Source organism: Dama dama, chromosome 23 (assembly GCF_033118175.1).
Source record: "Dama dama isolate Ldn47 chromosome 23, ASM3311817v1, whole genome shotgun sequence".
Lineage (NCBI taxonomy): Eukaryota > Metazoa > Chordata > Mammalia > Artiodactyla > Cervidae > Dama > Dama dama.
In genome coordinates this window covers 13465794-13477994 of record NC_083703.1, presented here as the reverse complement: position 1 = coordinate 13477994, position 12201 = coordinate 13465794, and the positions used below count along the sequence as shown (strand labels likewise).

The following is a 12201-nucleotide window of genomic DNA, read 5'->3' as shown; positions in this document are numbered from 1 at the left end:
ATTTTTGCCTCCATTATTTATTATTCCATAAACCAGAGAATAATGGTATACGTACTTGATGTCAAAGGCCCTTCTCTTTTCACTAATCTATTTAAGCCATTTAAGAGTCCGACACAACTTAGCAACTGAACAACAAGAACAAATTTAAGCTTTCATGGAAACGTGTAGTAAACCAAGTGGTACAAGCTCATCACATCATAAAATTCTAACAGTAGTGATGCTGTGCCATTGGCATTGCTATTATGTCGGGTTCTCCAATATCTTTAAGGTCTGGTGGAAGGTACAAGGTCACCATGACTTTGGATTACTTAACCATGATTCAGTCCTGAGTTCAACCAGACCCTTCTTGTTATTTTTCAGTTATTCTAGTTACCCACAGATGTAATGATCAGCATTGGGCTTCAGTTCACCTTTTTTTTTTTTTTTCTTTTTAGCATGTGAACAATGCTGTGTTACAGTTTAGTTATATTATTAGTGGTTAGTCAGGTCTTCTCAGATTTGCCGTGTGTCCCTTATGTCACATCACGTAATCTGCATCATCCCTTAACAGGTCACTTTGTCTGGTCCCTTCTACGTAATGATACTGAAATATATATATATATATTTAATCTCTTCCTTGACCAATCTAATTAAAATTTCCCTTAGTAGACTGTCCAGCACTTTCCAAAGGAAGCGGGTTCTCTATGTGAAAGTAAAAGGCCACTCTCATTTAATACCCCTACTAACCTAGAGGCCCTGGTGGCTGAGCAGTAAAGAATCACCTGCAACTCAGGAGATACTGGGTCAGGAAAATGTCCGGGAGGAGGAAATGGCAACCCACTCCGGTATTCTTGCCTGGGAGATTCCATGGACCGAGGAGCCTGGCAGGCAGCAGTCATCGGGCTGCAGAAAAGTGGACATGGCCTTGAGGAAGTTTTGATCTCCAAATCAAATTTGTGAGCTGCTGAGATGTTTTGATAAAAGAAAGGTTATATTTGTGGATGCTGTGCTATTTTGATGATAACATGAGTGAGCAAGATGAAAAGGAGCAGGGCTGCACTGGAAATCTGCCTCACCCAGCTCATCAGTTGGGATGTCGTTCAGCTCAGCGCTTGCCTCACGCTCTGACCCATGTTTCTTTTCTTCCTTCCACCAGTTAGAGCTGAAACCTCAAGGCCGCATGCTGATGAACGCAAGATACTTTCTGGAAATGAGCGGCAAGTGACATTTCTTATTCCTGTTTGGGGATGAGGTGGGCAACTTATTTCACTTTTTCGAAAGCAGAGAAAATGGAATCACAAGGAATTTCCTTAAAATTTCCAGTGATGCTCGAGCGTGAGTTGAATATACACTCTGTGGGACCAGAGATATACAGAAATATAAAACATTGATAGCATTTACTTTTGAAAAACTTTTGTTTGTTTATTTTTGGCTGCACTGGTCTTCATGGCGGCGCTCAGGCTTTCTCTCGTGGAGGTTCGCAGGCTTCTCATTGAGGTGGCTCCCTTGCTGCGGAGCTCCGGCTCTAGGGCACACGGGCTCAGTGGCTGTGGCTGACAGACTATAGAGTGTGGGATCAGTAGTTGTGATGCATGGGCTTAGTTGCCCTGCTGCATGTGAAATATTCCCAGACCAGGGATCAAACCTGTTTTCCCTGCATTGGCAGGCAAATCCTTAACCACTGGACCACCAGGGAAGTCCAGCATTTATTTTTACGTGGTGTGAATGCGCATGCCTAGGGCTTTTCTAGTCTGTCTATATTTTCATTTGGGAATTTACCATAAACACCAAAGGTTCTGCTAATGTGTTGCCCTGTGTGTACATACTGTGTATAAATGATGTGATATGACACGTGGTCACACCATCAGAATACAAAATGAATAAGAAGCTGATAAATACTTTCCTTAGCCCTAGAAGGACAGAGGACTAATGCTTCAAGTTAGTCGTCTCAAATGCTTTTAGGAACAAGCAAGGAAAAAAATGTGTCACTGAAGACTTTCCCTTGCATCTCACACACAGACACCGTTCATAGAAGTTACATGTATGAGCCGTGTGCGTAGTGTCTCGGACAGCCTGTCAGTTCTTCCTGTTTCATTTACATCCTGTTGTCAAAATGCTGTGTAAATGAATCAGATGCTACTACCCTTCAATCTTTTTTTTAAGTATAGTTGTTTTACAATGTTGGGCGAGCATCAGGTGTAGAGCAAAGTGATTCAGATATGTCTGAATATATATCTATGCACCCCCACACACATATGTATATACACTTTCACATCCTTTTCTCTTACAGGTTATTACAAAATATTGGGTATAGTTCCCTGTGCTGTACAGTAGGTCCTTGTGGAGTATCTGTCTATGTGTGTATGTTAAGCCCATTCCTGTTTTATGCCTCCATGCCCTTCTTCTTTGGTAACTATAAGCTTGTTTTCTGTGAGTCTATTTCTGTTCTGTAAATAAGTTCATTTGTATCATTTTTTTAGTGTCCACCCATAAGTGACATCATATAATATTTGTCATTCTCTGTCTGACTTTACTGCACCTAGTATGATCATTGCTAGGTCCATCCGTGTTGCTGCAGGTGGCATTATTTCATTCATCTTCCTATCTCAGTGAGTACTTAAGAGGTGCTCAGTGAATGTGTGTTGAACTGTTCAATTGGGCTCACTCTGGCATTTAGAAATGCCTTTTCTTTTCCTTTGGTTCCCACTCAGTGACTGTCTCAAATATTCCCATAGTCCTTCTGAGCTGCCGAGGGAGCCTGCTAACGTGGTAGAACTGGGAGAGACCGCGTCTCCCGCCGTGTCCGCACTTTAGGGCTCAGCGTCTTCTTTCTGAGCCTGCTTCCTGCTCCGGCCTCTGAGAGAGCCCCTCCCTTTCTTGGCGTCCTGGCTGTCGACCCTGGCGGCTCTGTAATACCAGTCCTGCTTCCTCTCTGGCATCTTCAGCTTTTCCTTCTCACTTTGGTTTCTGCCTCATTGCCAACACATACATAATTATGCCATCTTCTCCAACGTGAAATAGATATTTTTTAAAATGCTTTTTACTGTGATAAAAGTCACCTAATATATGCTATTTTCACCATATTTAACAGTACAGTTCAATGACACCAAGTCCATTTACATTGTTGTGCAGCTCTCACCATCATCCACCCTCTGGAGTTTTTCACCTTCCTAAACTGAAGCTCTGTGCCCATGAAACATGAACTCCCCATCCCTGTCTCCCCAGCCGTCCACCCCACAGCCCCGGGCATCTACCAGTGTGCTTTCTGACTCTATGAATTTGACTATTCTAAGTACCTTGTCTAAGTGCAATCAAAAAGTATTTGTTTGCACCTAAGATATATATTGTATAATGTATATTGCAATGTACTTTAAATTTTATTTATTTTTAATTGAAGGATGATTGCTTTACAGTATTGTATTGGTGCAAACATGAACATGAATCAACCGTAGGTATACATATGTCCCCTCCTTCTTGAACCTCCCTCCCCATCCCACCCACAGGTTGTTACAGAGCCCCGGTTTTAGCTCCCTGAGTGACACAACAGAAGGTTAATTTAACATATGTCCTAGGACTTCTGTGGTGGCTCAGATGGTAAAGAATCTGCCTGTAATGCAGGAGACTGGGTTCGATCCCTGCGTCAGGAAGATCCCATGGAGAACGGGATGTCAACCCCCTTGCCTAGAGAATTCCATGGACAGAGGAGCCTTGCAGGCTACAGTCCCATGGGGTCACAAAGAGTCGGACATGACCAAGCAACCAACACCAACATATGTCCTACAAACAGATTACCTTCTTTTGTTCCCCTGAACTATACAGTAGGTTCTCTTTAGTTACCTGTTTTATACCTAGTACTGTGTTTATATGTCAGTCCCAATCTCCCAGTTTAAAGGTATTTTTTAAAACCTTTTTTCCTCTACAAGGCTTTCTTTCCTTTCATTCCCTGACATATTTCTTGAGAAAGTAGTTTAATATATTACTTCTTTTTTCTTCACTACTCTATCAACCCTTAAACCCAAAGAATCTGGCTTATATTTCAATCCATCTGCTAAATGGCTTTCTCCAAAAGAATGAGTCCTCAAAACAAATGTTTGTTTCTTAAGCTTCAATTCCCTTGACATCTCTCTATCCATCAATGCTGAGAAACCTTTTCTTTCTTGGATTGCTTGATGTAATATTATTCAAGTTTTCCTCTTAATTTTTCAGCTGCCTCTTCGTGGCCTCTTTTGTAATTTCTTTTCCTACCTCCTAAAAATATGGGAGTTCTTATCTCCAAGTCTGTTCTTTGTGTGAGTGCCATCCCTTTCTGACTTACCCATTCAAAATTAGGGGTCTCATAATTCTCTATAATATCCTGCATAGCAATTCACTTATAGCTCCCCAGGAAATGTGTGACTTAATTGACTACAAACAAGTGATTGGTTAAACTAAACAAATAGATTAGGCACCATTGCTATAAAATAAATAACCAAATATATAAAAATAAGTGAGCTTATTCAAACCAGTGAACAAATGGAAGGCCAAATTACTTTGTAAATAAACAATAATTACAAGGAGAATTTTTAAAATTCTGAGCTTTTATACATTTACTTTCTTATAAGGATTGAAATGGTCAGAGGATAAAGGAATTATAGCAAGAATCAAGGGAATGAATTCCTTACCTGTACTTTCTGACGTATTTTTAAATGTACAGTGTTCTAATACACAGACTATTTTATATTTATAAACATACAGTTGTATATAGTCCAAACTATTATTTATAATAGCTTATTAGACTATTCAGTCAGTAAAGAATCTGCCTGGGTTCGATTTCTGGATTGGGAAGATCCCCTGGAGAAGGAAGTGGCAACCCACTCCAGTATTCTTGCCTGGAGAATCCCATGAACAGAGGAGCCTGGTGGTCTGCAGTCCTTGGGGTCGCAAGAGAGAGTCAGACACAGCTTAGCAACTAAACCACCGCCATATAATTTTTACATGATTATATTTGTATATTTTTCACAGTAATATGGATAGGGTTCCCAGAATAATTCACCTCCCTCCCTGAGTTCAAAAGTAATTTTATACTTTATTTCCTTTTATTTCATCAGCACCAAAATAGAAATGAGTCAGAGCTTCCGGACAAATGGCCTCCTGTGCCCATCCCGAGTTGTAAATAGATCTCTACACTTAAACCAGAACCTATGGGAGAAAGCAGTTGCCTCAGTGACCCTAAATCTAACCCCTAATTCACCAAGCCTAATTTATTTCCAGCCCAGTTCCTGAAAAAAAGACCTAAATCGCCTAACCTTGAAGTATTAGGCAAAGTACTAAGCCCTGTAAGGAACTCTTTTTCAGGAATGCTTTATTATTGTTTTCTTTGGAGTAGAGTTGATTTACAATGCTGTGAAAGTTTCAGGTGTAGAGCAAAGTGACTTTTTATCTGAGAGTTTGGGGTTTCCATAAACCAGACTTGTGGACTCTCGTAGAGAAGACTTCAGTCCTGAAACAAGAGCTGGTACTAGGCTGGATCATGGAGGAGGGTCTCCACCTCTGTGACCATCCCCCTGCCCCGTTGTCCACCCAGTGTGTTTCTAGCCTGGCCGTGAAAAGGGGTGGGGAAATTAAGGTCCTCTGGCAGGATCAATTGCCTGGAGGGTGTTGTCCAGCCATTGCCATGGCTTAGCCCGAAGGGAAACAATGTGGTTTCAACATTGTTAACTCTCTTCATTTGTGAAACACTAGCCCCTTATTCTCACCAAACCTCCATCTTTTGTATTTTAAAAAATAAGTATAATAAGTAATCCAAGGATCTACTTAAAATCGCAGTTGTAGGAACTAGCATCATTAAATTCGTTACCCTTATTCTAGTGATGATGACAGTTTTGTTCTTTCCGTCTCTTTACCCTGTCACTCTTTCTTGCATGCTGGAGGTTCCCTTGTACTGTTTAATCATAACTACCTTGCTGTTGTGTATTTTGGTTGGGGGACCTGGGCTTCAGTCATGGCTAATATTCTCACTGGTATTTCTCAGAATTCTTCCAGTCTTTTGGGAAACTGTGGGTACTGTGGACAGTTACTACGCAGAGTACCTTTACCAGCATCCAGAGCCCAGGGTAAACTGAAGAACTGTGAATGTGAGGCTTTGATGTAGATGACTAGGTACCATCCAGGATTATCTAGACATGTTTTAATTGCACTCATCTGTTCATTTCTGGTCCTTTCCACATTGACCTGTATAGTTTATGGCTGCTGCATCTGATTCCCGTGGGCTTCAGGAACCAAAGCATAAACAACTTCCCAAAGCTCTTTTGCCTTCAGAAATCTGGCCAGCTCCTGCCTATCTTTTTTTTTTGTCCATAAACAATCAGATATAAAATTTGGGGGGACCTAAAAAAAAATATATATATATATATATATATATATATGTATATATATAGTTTCCAACTTACTGTCAGTACCACATTATTCTTTAGAATTACAGGCAAAGTATTTGCCACTTCCTGCCTTTTCTGGCTGACTCATCACTGACAGTGACGAGGAGAGGTCAATAAACACCTTAAACGTTCTAACTTCTGGTTTTAAAAATTGAGAAAGGATATAGCTCAGTGTCGTGAAAGAGGATGGAAGGATTGAGCCAAGAATCCAGCCTCATTGTCCCAATCCTGGAACAGTACACTCTCTGATAATCCTGTTACGGAACTAAGGAAAGACACTTCGCATTGTACCAAACTTTAGAAATACTGGGTTGGCCAAAAGGTCCATAACATCTTTTGGAAAAAATCCAAATAGGCTTTTAGCCCAACCCAGTACTTGGGGTGTTAATGGTCTCAATGCTTGTCTAGTCCCTCATCCATCTCTGCCCCTTCCCCACTTCCCCCCACCCTGGTCGCCCCCAGCTGTGACAGCCATATCACAGAAGGTCACTGTCACTGCCCTCTTCCTGCAGACACAAAGGACATGAACGAATTCGAGGCCGACGGCTTCTTCGCTCTGCATCACCGCCGAGGCGCCATCAAGCAGGCCAAAGTCCACCACGTCAAGTGCCACGAGTTCACGGCCACCTTCTTCCCACAGCCCACGTTTTGCTCCGTCTGCCATGAATTTGTCTGGTATGGTAACTCGCCTGTGATGCCAACCTTCAGGTTATGCCTTGGGTCATGTCTTTTTTTTTATTTATTTATTTGGCTGTGTTGGGTCTTAGTTACGGCACACAGGCTTCAGAGTGCAGGCTTAGTTGTTCTGAGGCCTGTGGGATCTTAGACCCCTGAGCAAGGACTGAACCCCCATCCCCTGCATTGCATGGCAGATTCTTAAACACTGGACCACTGGGGAAGTCCCATGATGCATCTTCTTAACCCACCAGGCCTGGCATGTTGGGGGAGTGTATGGGAACAGGTCCTACCTGAGAGTTTCCAGTGGCCTCACCTGGATTGAGGAGGCTCAAACGGTGTGATTCTAGAGAATATTTTCATAATAAAGCTCCTATAGCACCAGGAATCCAGCTCCCTTAGGAAAGATTTCAAGGAAACTTTGGTTTCCAATTAAATTGGAAGCTTCTGGGGGTGAGTGGGGAGGGACAAAAGAGGGAGAGATCTTTATTGTAAGCACAATTTTATAGTCAAAACTGCCACCAGCTCAACAACCCAACTGTGCTGCTAACTAAATGTCTGCAGAAGGCAACACTTGCCCATTGGAGCTGATGGGTTTCTATGTTTACAAGGCTCTTGGGTGTCTTAACAGCCCTCGAACAGAGATTGGTTCAAGCCTCAGTAACCACAACAGCGAAGGCTACGGTAGACTGGAGACTCAAAATGACTCCTATCTTTTGTTTCAGCTTCCCCCACTATTTTGGGGTCTTCTCTCCTTTGGGTTCTTGCAGGATCTGTTAATGCACAACCTCTGGCTTAACCAGGGTATCCAAAGGTCAGATAGACTTTTGGTGGGTTTCCATCAACTGTCTTCATCTAATGACTTGCCTTCCTTTCTAATAGTGAATGTTAACAGAATCAGTCTTAAGGTTGAGAATTTATTAGCTGCAAATGTTCACAGATACTCAGAAAGAGGAAATAAAGTGTTATATGGATATCTTTGCTTATCTGTACTGAACTTAGTAAGACAGTGAAAATTTTTAAGTGTAGACATGGAAATTTGCTACTTAGGAGCCTGTGATCCATTTTTGGTTGGGCATTTTTTGGTCTGCATGTTTGTTTGGAAAATATGCAAATAAAAGGGAAATGAACAACTCCTCATTTATTGAATGTTCCGACTTTTCACAAAGCAGGTCAAAATAAGAGCACACATTAATACTCTTGCCTAATAGCAGACCAGGGCTGCTGCTCAGAAAATGCTCTGTGAGAATAGGAAGCTGTGAGAGCTTGTTCATCTTTTAAATGTTTTTGTTTTTGGTACTACAGTTGACGCTAAAGTCCATGTACATATTCAAACATGTGCTTTATTGCAGGGGTCTGAACAAACAAGGCTACCAGTGTCAACGTAAGTAAGAAGGATTTCTGTTGTACTAGCATCATTCCTTTTGTTTAATTGTCCCTTAACTTCTGAAAATCTCAAGCTGTAGTTATTTCTTTTCAGAATGTAATGCAGCAATTCACAAGAAGTGTATCGATAAAGTAATAGCAAAGTGCACAGGATCAGCTATCAACAGCCGAGAAACTATGGTACGGACCTAGAGTCGCCTATCTGAAATATGATGGTTTCATCCTGACATTACCTTTAACAAAAGCCCACTAACTCTTTTTTAAAGGACTTTTTAAAACATTCTTTTCTTTTTGGTTGCACTGGGTCTTTGTTGCTGTGTGTGGGCTTTCTCTTGTTTCTGAGAGCAGGGGCTACTCTAGTTGCGGTGCTCGGGGCTTCTCATTGTGGTGGGTTTTCTTATTGCAGAGCATGGTCTCTAGGCTTGCAGGCTTCAGTAGCTGGGGTGCATGGGCTTTGTTGCTCCACAGCGTGTGGAATCTTCCCAGGCCAGGAATTAAACCCATGTTCCCTGCACTGGCAGATGGATTTTTATCCACTGTACCATCAGGGAAGTCCAACAACTCCCTAATTCTTGTTCATAATGCACAGTTCTTACATTTTCCCATGCATGTCAATATCCCTAAAATGCTTTCCTCTTCAGTGATGATTGTTACTGAGACCCAAAACCAGTGTTTCGCCATCTCTGTGTTTAATCGCCCCATAGGTCAAATCAAAATCCTAACAGAGGCTGCTTCAGATGAGATATTTTGAGGATTGTATGAGATATCACACGTGTAAAAGACAACACAGGTGACATATTTGTCACAGCACCTGGCAGGACTGTTCTCTATGCTTGTCTCTTCTGTTCACATATAACAAGTGTGAAAAGTCTTCCCAACTCTTCACACTAATAAACCAATGCCTCTAGAGGAGGCATTATATAATATCTTCCAAAGGTAAAGGCACTAGTTCTAGGTTGAAAGAGAAAAGGAAATATTTATATTAAATTAGGAAGGGAAGTCCGTTGATATAACTCCCATTTAAACAAATAACTCTGGTCTCCTTCCTGAAATATTAGCCCATCTGCCCAAAGGCAGCTGACTTCAGCTATCTCCAGGTTACCTGATACGAGCATCTCGTGCCCTTGACCCAGAACAGCTAATGGCTTCCTGTCTTCATTGGACATGACTATAAGGCTTGACAAGTAAAAATCCTGACATCCAAACCACATCATTGCAATGTTTTTATTATTCTTTTCATTCTGCAAAAGTCTCTGCTAAAGAAATGATAAGTGGGGAACCCAGGGACACACGAACCATCACACTCTCTTGTTCCCTTTCAGTTCCACAAGGAGAGGTTCAAAATCGACATGCCGCACAGATTTAAGGTCTACAATTACAAGAGCCCAACCTTCTGTGAGCACTGTGGGACCCTGCTATGGGGCCTGGCCAGGCAAGGGCTCAAGTGTGACGGTGAGTCCCACGCGAAAGGTGCTTGGGGTCCCCACTGACAGAACCTCCAGGGCGTGGATTTGCAGCTTTGATGAGAGGATGAGGGAGGGAGGGAAGGTGGAGATGACTCGCTTGTTCAGCAGCCCGGAAAAGCCCCATGGTCCTGAATGAGAAGTTCCTGGATAACAAGTCACTGCTGTTCTTTCCCTTCCATCTGCCTCCAGCCTGTGTCTTAAATCCCAGAGAAGTGCACAGTCATTCAGGTCCCGTGTCCAGGCCGCTAGCCTGATGCCTTCTGAGGCACCCAGTCCTGGGGAGCAAGGAGGTGGCATGGTCCCCTGACTGGTCCTCTGCCCTGGCCTGTCCCTTCCTGACTCTGGAAGCTCTGGCATGCCCCTGCCCCTCTCCCTGGAGCCAGCAAGGACCATTCTGTCTGTGGCCCCATCAAGGAATGAGCCTGGCACATCTGCTGGGCTGCTGAAAAGTGCTGTACGGAAATATTCCCTGGCTCACTGAAGCTGGCACGCCTGTCCCCAAAGCGTGCTGTGAACTCCAGCTGCACAGGTTAAGTGTTGGAAGTGTCAGTCACTGAGTCAGGTCCGGTTCTTTGCGACCCCATGGACGATAGCCCACCAGGCTCCTCTGTCATGGAATTCTCCAAGGCGAGGAGAGTGGAGTGGGTAGCCATTCCCTTCTGCAGAGGATCTTCCTGAGCCTGGGGTTGAACCCAGGTCTCCTGCGTTGCAGGCAGATTGTTTACCATCTGAGCCACCGGGGAAGCCTGCACACGGAGCGGCCCGGCTCTGAGAGGATGGTTCCTCCAGGTGACCTGACCACAGAGCCCGAGGTCACTCCCCTTTACCTATCCAGTTATTTAGCCTGACCCAGAGAAAAAGCCAGACAGCTTTCTCGCTCTAAAAGCCCAGGTTGCTAAGGCAATAACCTTTAGAAACTGAGATGCCATTTTACCAGGATTAGGGGGTAGGGAGGAAAAATTCCGACAAAAACTATCAGAGCCCTTTTGCCTTTGGAGTGGTGGCTGAGAGGGGACAGAGCCTAAGTTACGTGTTCAAAACAAAGGTGCCGCACTCAGCAGGGAGCATTTTATTCTCAATTTAAAAAAACTTTTATTGGAGTATAGTTGACATACAGTGTTTTGTTAATTACTGCTATACAGAAAAATGATTCAATTATATATATATATATATATATGTATGCACATATGCATTTTTTAACACACTTTTTTCCATTATGGTTTATCCTAGGATATTGGTTAAACAGGCATGTTTGCTGAGTCACTTTATAGTCATATCTGACTCTTTGCAACCCCATGGACGGGTGCGTGCCAGGCTCCTCTGTCCATGGGAATCTCTAGGCAAGAATACTACAGTGGGTTCTTCTGCCCTCCTCCAGGAGATCTTCCCGACCCAGGGATAGAACCCATGTCTCTTAAATCTCGTGCATTGGCAGGCAGGTTCTTTACCACTAGCGCCACCTGGGAAGCCCACTGATGAAACATAGAAGCCACTTTATTTTTTGTGGGTGACCCCATTTTAACTTATGCCACTGGCTAATGTGTGTTGGATCTTTTAAGTGATAAAGGGGGCTGACCTAAGCAGGAAGATCACCCTTAGCTGCCTCCTTATCCACATCCCACGTGTATCTGTGGGTCTGGTGGAGCCTGGAGTGACATCTTAAGGAAGGCAGGAGATGTTAGGTTTTTCAACTCATTGCTGAAGGCAAACCCACAGGTAGTCAAAATTCATCTGAACCAGAGAAACCTCTGCTGCCCAGGGGACCACCACACACTTTCCTGTCTACCCCTGCTCAGCGGTCCATGGGTGGGTGGCCTGGCATTGTGTAGAGTGTCTTTAGGAGTTCATAGGCAACAGGTAACTTGGAGGGTTTCTGAGTGGACAAACAGGACAGGAATAATCAAATCCACACCTGATGGCATCTCGATTCTGATGGTCTTGGACATCGGGATTTTCTTCCCTGGAGCCCATCACCCCACCTGCAGAGGCCTCGCTCATCCCAGCAGTGGCTTCTGCCTCTGAGCTCAGAACTTCCACTAGGATTCCTTGGCATTATTCCATGGCTCCCACGCCCTGCTCTGTTCCCTCTTTCCCAACATTCTTTCTTCTCTGTTCCATTCTCTTCTTTCATTTCCCATCCTCTGGCCTTCCTTACTTTCCCTCCCTCTCTTCTCCCCTCCTCTCCCCACCCCCTTCCTTCCCCCTGAGTCATTCTCTGTTCCTGCTGGAACCCCGTGAGGCGGGGTACTATCTGCTCCCTCCTCATGCCCTTGCCTGCGTCT

The 12201-nt window shown here is 43.6% G+C and overlaps 1 protein-coding gene across 3 annotated transcripts in view; it reads left to right on the top strand.

Annotated features, from left to right (window-relative positions):
• The window catches only part of PRKCQ (protein kinase C theta), a 139245-nt gene that overhangs the window by 63645 nt on the left and 63399 nt on the right, over positions 1 to 12201 (top strand). For all 3 annotated transcript variants that reach the window (XM_061126029.1, XM_061126027.1, XM_061126028.1), the window contains exons 4-8: positions 1136 to 1196; positions 6905 to 7067; positions 8420 to 8451; positions 8548 to 8633; positions 9776 to 9905. In XM_061126029.1, coding sequence (XP_060982012.1) covers positions 1136 to 1196; positions 6905 to 7067; positions 8420 to 8451; positions 8548 to 8633; positions 9776 to 9905 — 472 coding nt within the window. The remainder of the gene's footprint in view (positions 1 to 1135; positions 1197 to 6904; positions 7068 to 8419; positions 8452 to 8547; positions 8634 to 9775; positions 9906 to 12201) is intronic.